The sequence below is a fragment of the Lytechinus pictus genome, chromosome 1, assembly GCF_037042905.1.
Source record: "Lytechinus pictus isolate F3 Inbred chromosome 1, Lp3.0, whole genome shotgun sequence".
Lineage (NCBI taxonomy): Eukaryota > Metazoa > Echinodermata > Echinoidea > Temnopleuroida > Toxopneustidae > Lytechinus > Lytechinus pictus.
Genome location: NC_087245.1, coordinates 38,709,766 through 38,730,000, shown reverse-complemented (window position 1 = coordinate 38,730,000; position 20,235 = coordinate 38,709,766). Strand labels below are relative to the sequence as shown.

The 20,235-nt window shown below is 35.4% G+C and overlaps 1 protein-coding gene across 8 annotated transcripts in view; it reads left to right on the top strand.

Moving 5' to 3' along the window:
* The first annotated feature begins 7,413 nt into the window (after positions 1 to 7,413).
* Positions 7,414 to 20,235, top strand: part of LOC129266934 (uncharacterized protein C8orf34 homolog) — a 29,732-nt gene continuing 16,910 nt past the window's right edge. For 3 of the 8 annotated variants that reach the window (XR_010294161.1, XM_064102421.1, XM_064102406.1), the window contains exons 1-4: positions 7,433 to 7,601; positions 10,330 to 10,425; positions 12,848 to 13,082; positions 18,425 to 18,517. Coding sequence is in view for 4 of the 8 variants with exons in the window: in XM_064102421.1 (XP_063958491.1) it covers positions 7,539 to 7,601; positions 10,330 to 10,425; positions 12,848 to 13,082; positions 18,425 to 18,517 (487 nt within the window). In the remaining 4 variants the exon portion in view is untranslated. Of the gene's footprint in view, positions 7,602 to 10,329; positions 10,426 to 12,847; positions 13,083 to 14,450; positions 14,517 to 18,424; positions 18,518 to 20,235 lie in introns of all 8 variants that reach the window. The other 5 variants (XR_010294154.1, XM_064102398.1, XR_010294158.1 and 2 more) reach the window with 3 other exon arrangements.

The window sequence follows — 20,235 nt, the reverse complement described above, 5'->3', positions numbered from 1 at the left end:
TTCATCTACATTTTGGTATATAATTGTCCATATTTCGACATTTTCAACCTACCATTTTTACCTCTTTAATTGATGCTTATTTTAGTAATATTTTAACCGCGATTTTGTAGTCGGAATTTCACTTTTGGTTCCTGACTTTGCTACATAACCAAATTGTTTCGATCGGGGTTTTTTAGAAAGAAGAAAAGTCACTGTTCAAAATATGTCAGAACCAACTTGACGCAAACTCACCTTGTATTTTTATTTTAGAGAAAATGATACCCTAAAAATCAAGAAATTTACGTTTTACCCGGAAGTAACCTTCTCGTTCACTCCACGATGGCGCGAAATAATGCCAAAATTACGTTCGTCGCGGGTTGGTAGAATTTCGCCTTTGGTCCCATACGTTGAAACTTCTGTAATGATGGCAGATGGCTCGCATTATATTTCTGACTGTGGACGGTGGACTTGTTTTTTTTTTTTATTAAGACTTAATATAAACGAAGCTTAATAAGTAGATCCCTTCTAAAGTTTTCCGAATTCCATCAAGTTTTTATAGATTGAGATATTTCTTGATTTATGTTGAAAATTGTTAACCTTTTTTCTTAATTAGTCGAAGATGAGCCCCATGATGATTTTTGCCCCAGGCTGCGGTTAAGAATTAAATGATGATTAGCTCAGACAGTCTACTCTAGAGACTATAAACAGTTTAAAGTCAAAGTAAAAAGTCTGGTACTACCGTACTCAGTAGTATTTATAAACCATTTTGTTCAAATAAAAAAATTGTGTCTGTCACAGACAGTACTTAGTTAGTCTCTTAATTGACTTACATGTAACATAATTCATACTTTGAATAATTTAGACTATTTCTCTCTTTTTTGTCTCTTCTACACACAGATCTGCATACTTTCTGACTCTGGTCTCTGCTTGCTACTTCATTCTGGGAGATTCCATCATGTACTATAATGGTCAGACCATGATTTGGACAAAGCCCTTTTTTCGTTTGCAAATTTTGGACTGATAATGATACAACAGAAAATTGATCTTTATCGATATTGGAAACAAAAAAATTAGAGCACAGTTTTGGGGAGGACTAAGAATACTGACTTGGACAGGAATACAGCTTGACAAAAATAAAAATTCACAATTCAAAACCAAAGAACATTTTTGATGCATTGCAAGAAACTTTCTACTCAATCACACATTCCAAAATTAAGGGTAAGTCCTTTGATTAAACACAAACATGTAGTTGATTTGCAATTGAACATAAGTTTCTTGCAATGCCCCATAATTATATTTTGTTCTCAAGCAACTCTGTTATATGTTATCTAATGTGCTGAAGGTTAAGTGCCATGTATGTTCACAATTTTTTTTTTTCGAAAGGTATAATATATTTGTCCTTTTATATGGTATTTGAATGTGGTTACGCCTTGTTTTTGTTTTCCACAGTAATTATATGAACAATAGTGAAATATTTGTTGTGAAGCACTGTATGAATGTTGTGTGATCATGGAGCTATGGTGTGATGGTATTATAATTAATTCATAATTTTTGTTATAAGACTGTAAACCTGGTGGATGTGAGGGGGTGGCCTGGATGAAAGGAAAGTGAGCATGTGTCCAATTACTGATTTGCATATGTTTAGACAATTTTGTTCGTGGATAAATATTAATGTGCATTCCCTATTCCAAGCAAAGAGTAAAGGAGAAGTCCACCCCACCAAAAAAATAATTTGAATTTAAAGAAAAATAAAGTATTGCAGAGAATTTTATAAAAACTATGATTCAAAATTCAAAAAATTACTATTTTGACATTGAGAAATTTGCCTAATTTTATAAAAACAATTATATGCTCATCTTGGTCAATGTGCAAATTACAGAACCGATTATGTCACACGCACTCTAATTTCTTGTGTATTTTTTTGTTTGATACATGTACATGACATGTATATTTTATTTTAATTTTCATTAACAAATTTTGAGAGGGATTTTAATTCCTCCATTAACATTCGTAGTTTCCATAAATGTAACCTATTGTGATTCGAGAAAGATTTTTTACATCAAATTTGCTAAAATTTATATAATAAAAATGCAACAAAAATTTAAAAAGTAATTTGATGTGAGTGACATAATCAACTCTATTTGCATACCATTGTTTTGTGTATATAACTGTTTTGTGTAAAAACAGGGAAATTTCTTTATTTATTCAAATACTTTTTTGTTGATGTGCACTTGACCTTTAACTCACTTCCCTTCCCACCCCTGCCCAAATAAGTGTAATCAAGAACTTGAAAATCAAAAGCAGTGATTAAGAAGAAGTAAGAATTAATCATAGAGCTATTAATAATAGCTCCATGATTTAATAAATACAGGCCTAAATAGAACTTCATATGAAAGTAAAAAGAGAATAAAGCTGGGTAGGAACGATGAAGGAATACGATTTAAAGAAAAAGCATAAACATATCCCCATCAACCCCCCCCCCCCCCCCAAAAAAAAAAAAAAAAAAAACTCAATTTGGTGGGTTCGAACCAGGGTCCTTGCACACGTCAAAACATAGCGCTCACGCAATTCGCCATCGATCTCTTCCGTATCACTTCCGGGTTTTTTAAGATATATATAATGTTGTAAGTCTGTGCGCCGCTGTTGACCAATCAGAACGCGTCGGCAATTCTACTACAATTCCAATCATTTCGCGATGGACATTGCCGTGGTTTTTTGTGGTTCCTGACTTTGCTACATCATGAAATTTCATAATTTTTTTTCAGTCGTAAATAAGAATGTCTACGCTTTATATTGATTATAATATCAATTTGACGCAAGTATGATTTCGATGCAAAAATGCGCTCTGTTTATTCACATATATTTCTTAAAAAAACTCATTTTTTCTAAGCTAAATATCGGTCTTGAAAATACATTAAATGTGCATTTTATTTAGCTGATCAGAAATGTCAAAGTTTTATCTATAAAATAAGACCAATTATGTGAGGAATAAACGATTCTAAGAGCAAAAAACACCGATCGGAAAGTTCGTCTTCACAGCTCATTACGTATGCATAACCACGGACGGCTATGCATACCGCTGAATAAAATAGAGCACTTTCGGACGGGCTGCGGACTGACTGTATACATCCAATTCTTAAACACTTATCAAACTAGCTGCCATTAATGGCAAGACATGTGCTAGGGTAGGGCTAGCTTAGGCTAGCGCATTAAATTTACCTCAAATCTGGACCTGTCTAATGCCTAATACTAATAGGAATAGCCGACTAATGCCATGGTTAACTTCGAACTTGTTAATTCCGAACTTTACGTTTGATTAGGTTTGGACCAATATTAGCTTATTTACCATGGTTTAATATGTCTAGTCCGTATACAGAACCAGTCCTAGATCTAAAATAAATATCTTAGTTCTGGTCTAGTCTCTAGATCTAGACTCTGATCTACGCGCTATCAGCATGGAACCACTAGTGTACCAAAGGGGGGGGGGGCAGACTGCCCCCCCTGACGAGTCACAACTGATCCAGGGGACGTGCCCCCCCCTTGAGAAGCCAAATTAATAATTTGTAATGTCAAAATGCAACGAAAAAAGACGTATGTCCCCTCTTTTGAACGTGAAGATCTTTGTTTTTTCTTTTCAAATTTTTTTCAGCTACGAAATCCTTAATTTTGGGTGAAGACGGGGATCAAGATCACTGACGTTAATTTGTGCCTGACGTTAGAATACGTTCCATGCACGCACTGGTGTACCTAGGATTTTCCAAAAGGGGGGCAAATTTTTTAGAGGATATTCCGTCCGCGAAAAAATGTGACAAGCCCCCCCCCCCCCAAAAAAAAGGGTATTCACCCCAAATTATGGATTTCTTAGCTGAAAATAAAATTGACAAGCAAAAAAAAAAAAAATTTTACATTCCAAATTATTAATTTGGCTTCTCAAAGGGGGCACGTCCCCTGAATCAGTTGTGACTCGTCAGAGGGACAGTCTTCCCCCCCCCCCCCTGGTACACTAGTGGTTCCATGCTGATACAGCGTAGATCAGAGTCTAGATATAGAGACTATAGACTAGAACTAAGATTAAAAAAATTTAGATCTAGGACTGGTTTTGTACACGGACTAGACATATTAAACCATGGCAAATAAGCTTGTCTAAACCTAATTAAACGTGAAGTTCGGAATTAACCAGTTCGAAGTTAACCATGGCATTAGTCGGCTATTCAGTGTTGTAGTCAAGGCTCAAACCTCCAAGGCCAAGGCTTCAATACTAAAGGCCAAGGCCGAGGCCTGAAAACCTCAAGGCCAAGGCATTTCAAACTTACGATATACAGAACAATGAACTAACAATACTTAGGCGGCAGACATCACACATGGTAAAATGTATGTGAGCGAGGGGACTGAGCGAGAAAAAAATTAACCTTTGTACATTTAAAACAAAAACAATTTAATGATAGAGACATATTAAAATAATGATATAGTTACCTGTGTACACATAATCCATAATTTTTCTATAGGCGATTTACATTGCAATAATTATTATTACCACGGTCATCTGATCCTGGCATTCTCAACGTATGTTTTTCTCCATGCCCTCCCTGGGACAGGGGCAGCAGAAAATTATCATGGGGGGGGGGGGGGTCAACGCCAAAAAGGCACCCATTTATCAAAGTGAGTTTTTTTGTGCAAACAGATACATGTATTTTCAAAATGAGATTATGAACTGCGTGAAGTAATTGTGTGTTTTATAGAAATTAAGTTGAGCAAAGGCCTTCTAAAATGATTTTTAATTATAAGATAGATATTATGCTTTAGGTTTTACTTCTCAGCGAGAAAGCATAGCGAGCAAGCGGTTTTGAAAAAAAAATCAATTCTGATGTTGTAAAACTTGATTTATGGTCAATTATGGGGCTAATCATTGTTGAAATTTCCTTGCGCGATGTTGCCAGCGCGAATCACCAGCTCAAACTTGTTGACATGTCGTGTAATAAGACATGGAAATTATTTTATTCTGAGCTGGTTTTGGATGTGTATCTAACTAAAAAATAACTTTGCGCTCGCTAATTCTTTTTATATACTGACCAGTAAAGGAAACAGTTAATTAAGCAGTTAATTACTGCATTTTAAATAAGATACATAACTCACCAATAAAAAATAATGCGAGCGCAAAGCGCGAGCTCAAAAATTTGTGATATTCCAACCTGAAAACTGGACATTCTAAGCATTTTTTGTGAACGGGAAGAGAAGGAGTACAATAATTGATGCGAGTGCAGGAAGCGAGCCAAATAGTTGTGATATTTCAACCATAAAGCAACATTTTATACATTTTTGTAACCATTAGCAGTACTGTACTAAACAATAATTGATGCAAGCACGATTCAAAATCTGCGATTTTCGAACCTTAAAATGTATTATGTTTTATTATTAAAGAAGGTATTTCTTTTTTAAAAAGGGCATATTTCATTTGGAAAAAAAAATCCTACAGGGATTTTTTTTTGGGGGGGGCAAGAGAGCACAAAGCGCAAGCTAAAATTTTCAAATGCTTAAACTGAAAATGAGTCATTTTTAGGACTCTTGTCAGTTTTCATATTTTTTTCTGCTTACAACCACTTTTATTAAACAGTTAATTAATCATTAATTATTAATACTTATTGATAATATTAATAATTATTAATTATTAAATTATTTTTTGTTAATTATTATTTCTTGAAACCATATTGACACAAAAACAAATACGTTGTTTATTTCCTTGAAACTGTAGAGAAATGAGATTCAATGTTGAACGATATATGATTAAAAAGAAGTAAACATTTTTTCCCCTTTGTTTTGTCAATCTGACCCAAAACAAATATAAAATTTAGAAGAGAGATAGAGAGAAGAAGAAGTCCCACCACCAAGAATAAACTTAGACAAGGGGGGGGGGGGGAGGGAAAGGAAACGATGGAGTAAATGTGATATTATTTTTTGAACAATCTATTGCAAAATTAGCTTTTCTTATAGAAAGAGGGGGACAAATTTTGTTCACTCGCTCGCTTCAATCGCTTTCTTCTTCTTTTTTGACAGAAATTTTGCTCTATATATGTCATGCTTGGCCCCTCAAAGTTTCTGGCTCATCATGCCATTGACATTACCCATTTGGATATGACACAATTGGAGACTGTGTTCAAGTTTACCAAATCTGTTCAGAATATCATTAAGACTTAAAACATTCTTGTTGGCCAAAGAAAATAATACAAGGAAAATCCTAATGGAATAGAAATCAACCTTGTTATCGTTCTTTATTTTTTTTTTTAGCTATGTTTAAAGTATGAAAATTGTTGTCAAAATTGCAGTCAGATGTAAAAATTATTCTTGTCATCAAAGCACTATTATCTTGATCATGACCATTATTATTTACTGTCATTATCATCATATGATTACAACACATTACCAATACATAATGCTATTTTTCATAACTGATGTATTCTTTGTTTGAATTTCTTGATAATGGTGACAATTACAATTGATGACACTGCTAGTACACTTACTACTGCTGCTGCTACTGTTACTGGTGATTGGTAGTATTGACCATTAGTGTTATTAAATATATATATAAAAAAACAATTGAAACATTTATAATTACTTATTAAAACAAATGAAAGTACAAAATACAAAATGCCTTGAAAATGCCTTGAAAATGCCTTTAAAAAAAAAAATTCAAGGCTCAAAATCCTCAAGGCCAAGGCCCTCTCGAGGCCAAGGCTTTGAAAAAGTAGCTATGCATTAAGGCGCCTTAAGGCCGAGGCCGAGCATCAAGGCACTACAACACTAATTAGTGTAGTAGGTTTCACGGCACACCATGTATCTTTCTTGGGCAGATGTTGGTCCTGAAAAGGACCACCCAATCTCGACGTTTCGACAAGTGTGTTCTTGTCGTCCTCAGGAGAAAACGACAAGAACACACTTGTCGAAACGTCGATATTGGGTGGTCCTTTTCAGGACCAACATCTGCCCAAGAAAGATACATGGTGTACCGTGAAACCTACTACACTATTCTTCTTCGCCATGGAAACCTTCAGAAATTATAACACTGATTAGTACTAGGCATTAATTAGACAGGTCCAGATTTGAGGTAAAGTTAATGCGCTAGCCTAAGCTAGCCCTACCAAGCACATGTCTTGCCATTAATGGCAGCTAGTTTATTAAGTGTTTAAGAATTGGATATATATATATATATAGATCTAAGCCTACAAGACCTATGTAACTATGTAAGGGTACCGGTAATTTGACCATGCTAATTCATTCTGAGCAACGTGAATGCTTACGATCGGCACTGGTCGAGGCCAAGTCCACGCGCATGCGTACTCTCAATCCGAAGACGCAAGTCATGAATATTCATATGTTGGTCCAGAACTCGGTGGGAAAAATAATTTCGCGGGCCGGGTGGCGCCGGTAATACCCAGCGGCGCGGCGCGAGCGAGCTAGCGCTGCGCGCGCTACTAGCTAGCTGATCTGAATTGAAGACATCTGCGGGCTGAGTTTCTGTCCCGATTCTGCGAAGTCGAAGATCGTGTAGTTTTATTTTTTGCAGAATGGCAGGTCAGCAAAGAGTTCAAAATTACCTGGACAGGCACAGGATTAGCTCACTATTTGAGGTAGGTGTAGCTAGATATTTGAAAGCTGTGACTGTGTGAGAATATTAGAAAGAAAACAAGTGTGCCGTCTTCTGGTCCTTTTTAATGCGGTCCCACCTGTTTAATTTGGTGTGGCTTTGCAGAAGTGCCATTTTCAAAATTAGAGTCCCCCGCCGCTCCCCTCTAAAACAAAAGGCAAAAGTTAACCCAGTTCCAGACAAACATGTACTTAAGTGCAAACAACATCAAAGGGGAAGTCCGTTTCAACAAAAAAGGTGATTTAAATCACAAAACAAAGACAAAGTGTGATCTGCTTTCACAGTCAGACAGTTTCAGTTTCAGCCAAATTTCAGGATTGCAATTTTATTTAACGATTGGTGCAGAATAAATGGTTCCTGCAGGCTCCACTCCACTTCACTACCGCTGCACTACGCTCCACCTACCCGAACATTGAGCCCCAAAACTCGCTCTGATACTCCAAGTGACAAAGGTGGGATTTTATGGGGGGGAAATCTTAAATTCATGCAACATTTCAATCTTTAATTTAAAAACAATTAAAAAAACTAATATTACTTTACACAAAGTTTCACTTCTTTTACATGATTCTATTAGTCTCAAAATTGGTGATTTAGAGCCTCACACATATGGAAACACGACTGCATAAGTAATTGCATTTTTCCAGTAGATCCGGTAATAAAGTAATAAAGGTAATATTTTTGTTCAGTGGTGACATATGATAGAAATATATGATCTGAATCATATTCATAGATTTGACATTTAAATATTTCTGTGTAATGATGTTTGAAAATATAATAAACAGTGGAATACATTTGGCACAAAAGAAATCCCACCTGAAATATACTTTAATCCCAACTTCATCCCAATCCTGTGGAAGAGCTTAATACGCTCTTTCATTTGATACAAAATTCGTCATAGTAGTATTTATATTTCTGAAGATATAGTAAATTTACGATGTTTGGCAAGTGAACAAATTTCACTGAATTCCATGGGTGTATGTAAACTTGTGGCCTCTACTGTATACATGTATATGTGAACACCTCTACTCTGTAGACTGTGTATGCCTGGGCATATTATCCAGAGTGCATTCCTTTCTATTGTATCTCCTGGGGCCCGTTTCTCAACACATGGACAAGTTAGTCATATCTTTATCCACCAACCACAGAGTTAGTTCCAATCTTACTAAACCTGTTTCTCGAAAGGCTTCCTAACTAGAATACCTTGATATCGATACTATCGGTAAAAAGAACAGACGAGACGTAGCCTTAGTCACAAAATAGCATAATTTTCAAAAAGAAAAATTATGACAAAATTGCAAATATCATGATGAATTGGGAAATAAATCTTTTCAAAATAATAGCACAGGTGAATTATGCAGAATACATACTTAGACCATGAAGACTGGAGCATTCAATTGCAGAGAAAATTAAATTATGAATAATTCATTTCATGACTAAAAAATCACTTGTGGACGTTGAGATGGGTACCCCCGCGAGACCCAATTTTAATTGTTTACGAAAGTAAACCAAAACGGGTTTCTTTGTAAAATGATGATAATTATACGGACTTTTACGATTCCAAACGTCATCAAAATTTAGTTTAATGAAACCTTTTTAATCATTGATACCCGAAAGATACGATATTGGACAAATTATATGCATTAATTAGAGATAGAATTCATCCAACTGTTAAGGGTCTGAAAACAACAAATACGAGTTCAGTTATGGATGGCCTGACGTGGTAGAATCTTTATCGATTAAATCATTTTACTATTTCAAAATGAAAGGTTTTGTGGCGTTTACCAACAGTTTTTATAGTTTCTTTGTATTACAATTATCATTGAATGCATTAACCCACTTGTTTTGTGATGTAATTTCAACCACTATGATTGATTACGTAAGATTATAATTTTAAAATTTCTAGGCACTTTCGCATGTCATAGTCTACCCACGTAATGCCACTACGTCATTAAGAAAGAAGTTAAGACAGGTTCGGAGGTGTCATAAATATTTAGTGAGGTTGTTGTACCCGATCTTGGTAAAGAGGGCTTCGTGAAACGGTTAGCGGACAAGTAGCTCACTATCTCCGATTTAGTCAAGAAGTTAGACTTATGACGGTGTTGAGAAACGGGCCCCTGTTCACTAGAGCTCCTCTACATTGGGCAAGTAAACCTCATTCATATTTGGGGTCCATTGTGTCTTGCTCTGTGCACTGAGGCTTATACCTCGGTTACATTTGCTCTATGTCGGCCGTAAGGCGAGTCGAAAACAACAGTTTTATTCATTTTTGAATAGGTGACCTATGTATCGCTGGTATCGCATGTACAAAATAAGTTAAAACGGCTGTTTTCGACTCGCTGTACGGCCGCCGTAGAGTAAATGTGGCCGAGGTATAAGTCGAGATATAGCAGTTAGGTATATAGGAGTGTTGTAGGACATAGGTTGTAAGTTGTATATGGGATCTGAAAGCTGAATCAACCTAGACGAGTCAGTCGCTGGACGCACATTTCCTGTTGGCAAGCCCAAAGCTGTCAGCTGTCCTGTCCTGCTGTCAGCCCAAAGCCTGGACTTCTATACCAGAGTGCTCTGCAACGGAGAAGCCTACAAGTCAATGGAATCTTCCGAGATCCTTTTATATAAGGTTAGACAGTTAAGAATGAATAGTTAGAGTAGATATGTGTTTATTATGTAATATGCGTGGCACAACCTCTACATCTGTTATTTCTTTGCAGGATCTGATGGCGAGGCTGATAAAGAACACCCCTCAAGAGCCAGTCCCTTATCTTATCAAGATTCTGCAAAAGTTTGACGAAAAAGCAAAGAAACCAGTATGTTACTACTTTTATTCTTCGAAAATCTGACAGTTTCTTTAGAAATTAGTCTGTAACAAAAAATCCTTGCTGATTTATGTTTTTTTTCACAGACTCGTTAATAGGATTCATGTTTATTATTCTGTTTAAAACATAAGTAATCCTGATTTTAGGCATAAGCTTTTGCCCAGAATGTGATGTAACAGATAAAGATCTGCATGGAGGCAATATGGATTCTGCTTTATCATGGAAAGTTCATTTACCCAAGTAAAATAATGTTTAAAATATTAATTTATTGATTTTACAAAATATTTCTGTTGTCTTACAACTTGGATTGACAAGCAGAGATTTCCATTTATGTTCAAGCTAAGCTAAACTAATTGCAGCAGGCAATAATTTGGGGAGAAAGGCTTAAAAATTATGACTAAATGTTACCATCCCATCAAAGATATTGAGGAAAATATATATATATTGATCTATCAATTTCTTGCAGTTTATATTATAGGCCTAATCAATTGCTGTGAAATATTTGAGTCTAGCATGAAGTCACTACTCTGAAAATCACCAACACAGATAAACACACGTGGGCATGGGTATTACTTTTGCTCAGAAAACCACCTGTCCACCGTAGAGAATACTTTGTATGCTCATTTCACTTAATGCTCAGTAGTTAGAAAATTTTCTACCATAATCATATGACATTAATCAGGGACTCGATTTTAAGGCGCGCGAGAGCGATCGTGCGCTACATGCGCGCCTTAATCCATTTTAGGTAGCGCGATTAATAGCGCGCCTCGCGATCGCTGAGCTGCGCGGAAATCTGAATGTCGCCCCCGGAATTACTGCCGAGTGATAACAACTCAACGGCCCACTAGCGCCATATGCTCGAGCTCCGCTTACCATTTAAAAATCATCCAAAATCCACACTCAAAATCATGAACAAGCCTTGAAAATAGCGAGGAGGGCAGTTTCAAATTTTGCGTCTTTTTTTCTGTACCACGTATTTCCATACACATGGTACCAGGTATGGAAAAAAAAATCAACGCAACGGTCGGGAAACAGTTGCATGTAAAGGGGTCCATTATGACTACCACCATGTGCAATTTCGAATGCACATGTTTCCCCCTACAGATATCACAATTCTGTGATAAAAGAGGAAATAAATACCAGAGTCTAGTAACCTAGCATTGGTGAGTTGTCATTCGGCTTTGCTTTTCAAAACGGCCTATTACATCTAGAATAAGTTACCTTATTTATCAATTATAACTAAAAAATCATTTGTTTTCTTTTTCTAGGGGATGAGGCAAATATCAGACAATAAATCATCAAACAAAGCTCCATCTATTTTACAAGGCCGGCGGCAGGCTCGCACACGCATTGGCGTTTGTTCTAGCCAGCCAGTCGGAGCTCTGTCTCTCTGCCAGAGCTCTGGGGGACAATTCGCTCAGTAAAGGCCTCAATGATGGTGATTTTCTGTTTCAGACAAAACTGCCAATAAAGTTTGATGATTTCTTCATTGTCATGTATATTTAAGTTCTTAATGAATACATTCTCACCGAATTTAGACTCCCCCAGAGAGAAATGCAATTTTCATGGAGATCTGCGTTTTCAAAGAACTTCAGGAAAAGTTAGGGTATGTCACTCATCCTACGAACGAGGTTATGTGGGCCTTTATTACATGTACATGGCCGAGTACAGGGTATTGTACTGGAATAGACGGAGTAGAAATTAGATATTGAATTCATTTATATCCAAGTCCAACTCACAGTCACACACACACGCACACACACACACACCCACATCCAAGATTCTAAGCATGAAAAAATAACTTTAAAAATCATACAATATCAAACAAAAAGTAATATAATTCATTAATAAGTGAACAGGTATTCCTCAAAATACAAAAAGAGCATTTGAAAATAGCCCCCAAAATGCAAAAAGTAGCCCCCGAAATTTGACAAAAATTTAAAATGGAGCCCCCGAAAAAAAAAAATTGTCAGTGACTTAACTTTTAGCCAAAGTCAAAACCTCACTCAAACAGGTTTTATAACACACAATCTCATTACAATACATTGTAAAACAATTATATTTCAAGAATAACAATAAGGTAATGTTCAATGAGGTACAGCATAAATATTGCATAATCGATTATTTCCTTCCTTTGGTTGTTGATTGTAACTTAGTACATATACTTCCTCCATCCGTTTTGTTAATTGGACAAAACGCTCCTCTTGTATGTTGAAGAAGAGCTTTTTGCAGTGCTCCTCTACCGCTCTCCTTAAAAGTTCTAGGAGAGCTTTTTATTGCTCCCCTCATAATTATTAAACTGAGTCCCTGATTAATATATATTTTTAGCCTATAAAGACTTCGCTGGTCATTTTAGGGGATTCGATGTTCATTTTCTGACATCTACCACAACTGGAATTTACATTTTTTTAAGTTCCAGGAAAATCCCCTGGCCCCGAAGACAAAGCCCCTGACACCCGGACTGTCCAAGACTCCAAGGGTGCGACCCAAGGATCCCCTGACGCAGAGCACTTCCTCGCTTCGGAAGAACCCACCCCTGTCAAGGAGCACTGGACAGCTGAGCAGATCCACCTCCAACCTAGCCAAGGAGCCCTCAGGAGCCAAGGGAGGAAGCCCCTCTTCACCTGGATACGCATGGCAACCTGGAAGTAAGTACCATATCTTGCCACTGACAGTGAATAAAACGGTGACACAACATTTACTCCGGCGACATTTGCTCTGGTCGTAATATCTCAGAGGGCATAGGGTTAGAGTATGATTGTAGTCAAGTTTTTTTGTTCAGAATAATTTAAATATATGAGGATAAGGGTTTATTCAGTTTTGGAGGTTAGCTTTTATGTTTGGCTTAACGTGCAGATTTTCCATCGTAGCAATGGTTGCCGGAGCAAATGTCATTCATGGAGCCGAATAAAACAGATAAACATCACGTCGCCTGGCTGGTAGAAGGGTGGAAGGGGTCAGTAGGTTTGTGTGCAAGACAATTTGCAATTCCTGAGTGGCTGACATAAGGGTGTTCAAGCACAAGCTATTTGAAATGTACAGTGGACGCCTCTCTGTCTGAACGACAGGAATTGGAATTGGTGTACGCATAAATCCAAACACTCTTCTGACAGCCAGCCGATAAGAAGACCAATAGATATGTCTATTGAAATATTCAATTATATCAAATTATCATTGATCAATATTTCTTTCCTGCTAGTTATAATGTATTCTATGATTAACCTTTCCTGCTAATTATGAGGTATTCCATTGACCTACCATTGATGTATTAGCTACAGTACTTGTAATTTCAGAATGCACACATTACTTGTTGCTATGTCTGAGAAGCCTCTGACAGGGCCATTAAGAACAACCTTGGTTTTTAAACTATACTTTTATGTAGTGAACAAGGCTATATTGATGAATTATAAAAAGCTGGTTAAAATGAAGCTAGAGCGGGTTGTTTTGGTTCTGTTCTTATTTTTTAATGGATTTAGTATTATATTTTTTGAAATTCCTCCACAGCAATTTAGCAATTTATATGTGTTTATTACAATCCATCTTGACAACAGGAGATGGATTTTTTCAGCTTCTTTAAAAACTTGGAATGAAGTTGGATTCTAATACTTAGATCCTTTATACTTCAAGTCACAAATGTTGTTTCAAATGGGTGGTTTAATCGTGCTTGATTTAGAATGCTTGATTCAATACGTGGATTGGGATGAGGCCTAACTAATAAATGCAACTTTTTCTCACTGGTCACTAAATTCATGGTTATTGCTCAGTTCAGACCACCATCTATGTAAATTAATTTACATAACAGTGGACTCAGTAATTCAACACTTCTGGCTAATTTCTGTTTTTCCCCCTTGGTTTACTAACATAAATCAGGCAAAACCAAGGGCTGCAGCCTACAAGTATAGCAAGTTTTAGAGGAATATGCAGAGAAAATTAACTTCTTACATTTCTGCCAAAACTAACTCTGATCAAATATTAATTTTTATCAATTCTTACACGTATGTTCAATCATCTTTTAGCTGCTCCCCGTGGAGCGGATAGAGGCCATCAAAGACCATGGGTCTCGAATACAATGAAGGACAAGCGTAAGTCTGCAGCAGATTATTAAGCCATACATGTAGATCAATGGTTGATGAAAGCTGCTCGTGAAAGCAAATATTTCTGTCAAATGTACATAGCCTGCATATATATCATGTGTGTGTGTGGTGTGTTTATTTCTGTATGTTTTTTGTTGTTTTTATTCTGCAGTGACTTCCTGTTATATATTCACCAAATTATATTCATTTCATTTAATCTTGTTTTTTGAAAATCATGTTTCTTGAAATCATTATCAGTCTAATTTCACGAATAGATATATAGAGAGCTAGATACGTGTAAGTTGTCTATTGTACCATGTTTGTAGCATGGCCCTTGGAAGCGGGGTGCACAGCAGCTCAAGATTTTTTTTTTGCTTGTCAAATTTCTCGGGACCAAAATGACCTTCATTTTACTTAAATCTTTTTTGTGTGTGAAACATTTGTTGTTGTTGCATTGTCAAGGTTATTTCAGCATCTTTTGTAAAAACAATAATACCCAGTGCCCTGGCTTGAAGATGTAATACCTGCTTTTAAAATAGGGATAGGCCCGACCCTCTGTCCCTTCCCCTCCGCACTTTTGAATGTCTATAGTTTGGCACAGAGGACATCGGACATTCTCTTTGATTGAAGAAATTCCCACTCTGCTTTATTTGTGTTATAAATTCTTCATGAATATATTAAAATTTGGGTGTTTGATACACATTGTTTTATTTCTCTGCTTATTACAAATAACTGTTCCCACTCTTGTTTAAGAAAAAAGGGGAAAGCTTGTTTGATAATAATTTATACTTTCTGAATTTTTTTTTTTAAAGAAAAGTAAGAATTGGGTGCATGTAAGCAGTGAAGCTCAGAAATAACTGTGTAATAGGCTGATATAATAATTTATAATATTTGAAATGGCTGTTTGGTCAGTGGTTTTCTGATTCAAGTCCCAGTACAGTTTTTTTTAAATTAAATCATTTCTCAGTCAGTGATGCATCTTGATTTTGCTTTCGGTTCATGTTGGACTGGATAAGTGGGGTTAGAAAAAGTGGATTTCGAATATTTACCTCCAATATTGTTCTTCAGATGTTTCCACAGTAGGGTTAGAGCTGTTTGTACAGAAATGTTTCTTATACTTTTTTTTCTTTTGCATGCATACATATATTAATAATCATTTTGAAGTATATTTTTGTAAAAGAACAACACATTTGCTCATTATTCATTATGTAATGTCACAATATTTTATGCAAGTGTCATATAATCCCCCCAAACCCCCAAAACTTCTAAAAGTGTGGCATATATTCTTAAATGCAACAAGGGTTTTTTAATAGATATTGTAGATTTACGTGTTCCTTTGCATGTTGTTTATAATCAACCCTCTTTGCTCTATCAGCCAGTGTACTGTAGTTGTCCATAAAATATACATGTATATAATTTCAGCATTTTTTATTTATGACAAAAATTTAAAAGGATATTCATTCATGGTATTCACAAAATCAGAATTTTGGGTCTGAAAATTGTTTTCTCTCTAAAAGATCAATAAATAAAACATTGAGTCATGCTCAATTTGTATTCATTTTTGGTAGTTCATGGTTTTAAGAACCTCTTGTTTATGAGACATTTGGTAATTGAAACAAATTTTGATGTGGATCAATTGCAATTGGTTCCAAGCGTTTGAATGTAAAATGCACTATCTACATAATTGGTCTGGAGAAGTTTTCTTTATATGACACCTAGATAGATCCTTGTGATTTGATTGGTTGTTTGATATCGATCATTCAGTCCAATTTACAATGACGTCATTATCTGTGCAATTTTGGATCCATTCATCGTGCAAGTTTGGATCCATACCTTTTTGTCCATTGCACGTGCGCACCGAGAAAGCAGGCACCATACTAAGTTTTACACTTGCAGTGCACGTCTTGTATGTGACAATCAACAGACCAATCTCGCACTGCATGAGCATTATTTTGCATCAAAATGAATAAATTTCAAATGAAAAGGGATGTATGTTATAAAGGTGTCATATAAATCAAATAATGAATGTTTATGAGTACAATGGACAGAATACATCATTCGGTGAAAGATGAAATGAATGATGATGATCAATTCAACTCGGTTATGCCTTGTTGAATGGTTCATTTTATCTGTCACCTCATGAAGTATTCTGTCCATTGCACTCATAAACATTCATTGTATATTATACCCCAACAATGAAGTTTGTTGCTATGGTAACAACATTTTGCAAAAATTAGGTAAAAATCTTGTGGTTTGAGCTACTTCATCAATTTTCCTTCCAATTCTCATGAATATTGGCTCACACATTAGTTTTGGGGTAAAGATGTGCAAGACATATTTTTGTGTGTTTGTTGTCATGGTAACAACATATTATATGGTGAAAATAAGGTAATAATCTTGTGTTTTGAACTACTTTTTCAGTTTTTAGCCAGTGCTCATGATAGTTGGCACAAATATTCATCTTGGGGTATGCAAGATTAAATTTTCTAAATGTATTGGAAACTACATTAACGTGGTAACAGCATATGGCTGGGTAATAATCACCTTATTTCTAGTTCAGTCTTATCGAGAAGATATCAATAGTTTATAGCACATATTCTATTCTGAGGCCTTCATGTATATTGCATGCATCTTTTAGTTACTGGATTAAGCATATTTCACATAATTTGACTAGTTAATCATTGCCAAGGATACAATATCCAGCAGAAGGAAGTATACCCCTCATTGATATTGTGATTAAAGCTTAAAGGTCAAGTCCACCCCAGAAAATGTTGATTTGAATATATAGAGAAAAATCTAACAAGCACGACACTGAAAACTTCATCAAAATCGGATGTAAAATAAGAAAGTTGTGACATTTTAAAGTTTCGCATATTTTTCTCAAAACAGTTATATGCACAACTCAGTAATATGCAAATGCGAGAGTCTATGATGTCTATCACTCACTATTTCTTTTGTTTTTTATTGTTTGAATTATACAATATTTCAATTTATACAAAATTGACAATAATGTAAAACTTGACTGACTTACATAATGTTCAACAATGTTAATTCCACAAGTTCAGGGAGGAATAAAGCTCGATTTCAAATGACATGGGTGAGAAAATCAGAATATTTCATATTTCAGATAATGAAATACAAAAGAAATAGTGAGTGCGTGATATCATCAGTCCCCTCATTTGCATACTGGCCAGGGTGTGCATATAACTGTTGTGTGAAATTAAGGGAAACTTTAAAATGTCATAACTTTCTTATTTTACATCCGATTTTGATGACATTTTCAGTGTTATGATTGTTGGATTTTTCTCTTTTTATTCAAATCAACTTTTTGTCGGGGTGGACTTGTCCTTTAAGTTTGTGTATCTTTAAAGGAGAGTGAACCCATTTGAGCAAGTTAGCTTCTGTGAAAGCAGAAAAAAAATAGATCAATGAAAGTTTTAGTAAAATCGACAAGCAGTATTAAAGAAAGTTACAAGCATTTAAATGCCCAGATTACTACTGCTATGGAGATCCTCCTATTGGCAATGCAAACAATGTCTGGGATGTCACACTTGTATAACTCTCCCGTTTGGAAACTTAAATTATACCCCAAAATATCTCTCTTTTACTCATTCTATTGATACATGACAAACAATTCATCCATTATAAAATTTTGTGAAACCTCTATTACATGTCCTCTCATAACTTTATGAGGCACCATATCCATCTCGTTAAGAGATGCTCAATGAGCACAAGTGAAGGGGGAGGGGCAACAAAATAAGAGGAATACAGTAATGTTGATCATTGATTAAAAGAATTATAGGCCTATCTATCTATAAATTTTGGGCACTTAATTAGGAATCATGATATTGAAAATGGGATAAAGAATCATTTCCTTTTTTTTCTTTTCTTCCTATTCTGGTTCTTTCATACTTTAGCTGTTGCAGGTAAATTTGGGGTGGATAGAGGGTATGAACGACCCTGGATAGCAAACATGAAGAAGATCAAGTATGAACAGGCCCAATTGAAAGGTGAGTAAAACAGATTTGTAATGGGTCATTGTAAAGCTACAAGAAAATATGCTACTTATTTCTCACTCATTGGGTGTTTTCAATTTTGGTGTTGGGTGCTGGGGTTGATGTTGGAAGCACAATTCAGATTAAAAAAAAGCCTCTTATCAAACACTTGATAAAAGGTTGTTTTTCAATGGTCCAAATCACATTATAGATAGCTTAGCACCAATTGAGATTTGTCAAGGACTGGATCCATCTTAAGTTTGGTGCTATGCCGATATAACAATTGGCCAACCACTAACACCCAAAGTTCAACACCACACTTAAAATCACCAATTGGTGATTTAATGATTTTTTTATGTACAGTGTAGGCTAAAAATGATTTTACATATTGTTTATATCATTTATACAGAAGGGAGAAATGGAGCTCCCATTTCAATCATACTTTTCGTACATGAAATGTCCTATGGCTTGTGAATGAAATTTGCGATGACATATGTCCTAAAAATGAAAAGAAATATGACACACTTGTAAACCCAATTTTATGAGAGAGAATGTTCCTTATAACTTTAGTTTAATCCTTGAATGTACTTTAATTCAAAGCAATAAAAAGAAATTCCTAAATAACTGCTTAATTAAAAGAGAGAAAAAAAAATGAGAAAGCATAGCAGATCCTTCGGAGAGGACCTTAAGCCGTCGGTCCTCTGGTTGCTTGCTTACAAGCATTCATGCTTTCTTAGCAATCAGGTAAAAAATCCCCACCAATCAATCAATCAATCAATCCAGATGGGTTAAACATAATTTCATTTCAGGGGACATATTGTCTGTGCACAATAGTCGGCCCCTTCAAACTATCATGTCTAATCCAACTGGTTCTGCACCTGTATAAATGTTGTACATAAATTTTTAGTTCAAATTTGCATCATACTTTCACAAGCTTGAATAATTCTTGTGCTTCGAATGAGAAAAAAAAACCATTTACACACTCCTTGCCACCCCATTGCATCAATCTTACAGATATGCTTGCTTCAAAACTAATTGAATGAAATCATGCACAAAGTCTCCTTGTGTTTATGAACATTTCTGGGTCGGTATTAAGAGAAATATTCCATTCAGTACTACTCCATTCATTTTTTTAAAAATCAAACTTTCAATTTTCTTTTCAAATCCACCTTGTATTTTTTTTCAAAGTCCATGATGACACTGGCTGCATTTGTTATGACAGCTTATTGAATGTTCATGAACTTGTTTTTAATACGCATGCTCACTCTATAACAGCCATGCTACATTTTTTAGCACTTACACTTTATTGTAAAGCATTGGATCATGTTGAGCATTTTGATTAACTTTATGAATGAGTCCATCACTGTTCAATATGTACGATTAATGAATATGAATATGGTATGGCATGCTGTTTTGAGTTTAACACAATTGTTCCCTTTGCCTACCCCCCCCCCTCTTTTACTGATTACAATAATGAGTATGTACATGTGTGCCCCACCCCAACCTCCTCCTAATCACATTGTCTTTTTATTTTTTATATTTACAAGTATGTTTTATTAAATCATGAAGTCATAATCAAGGTAAATTTGCAATATTTACAACTTAAGACAGATCAGAGTTTTGTTACCTAATTTGGTTTCGTATTTTAATTGATAAAAAAATTTCATAAAAAAATTTTGATAAATTTTTGTGCCAATGCAATGATTAATTGATATTTGTCAGCTTTATGAATA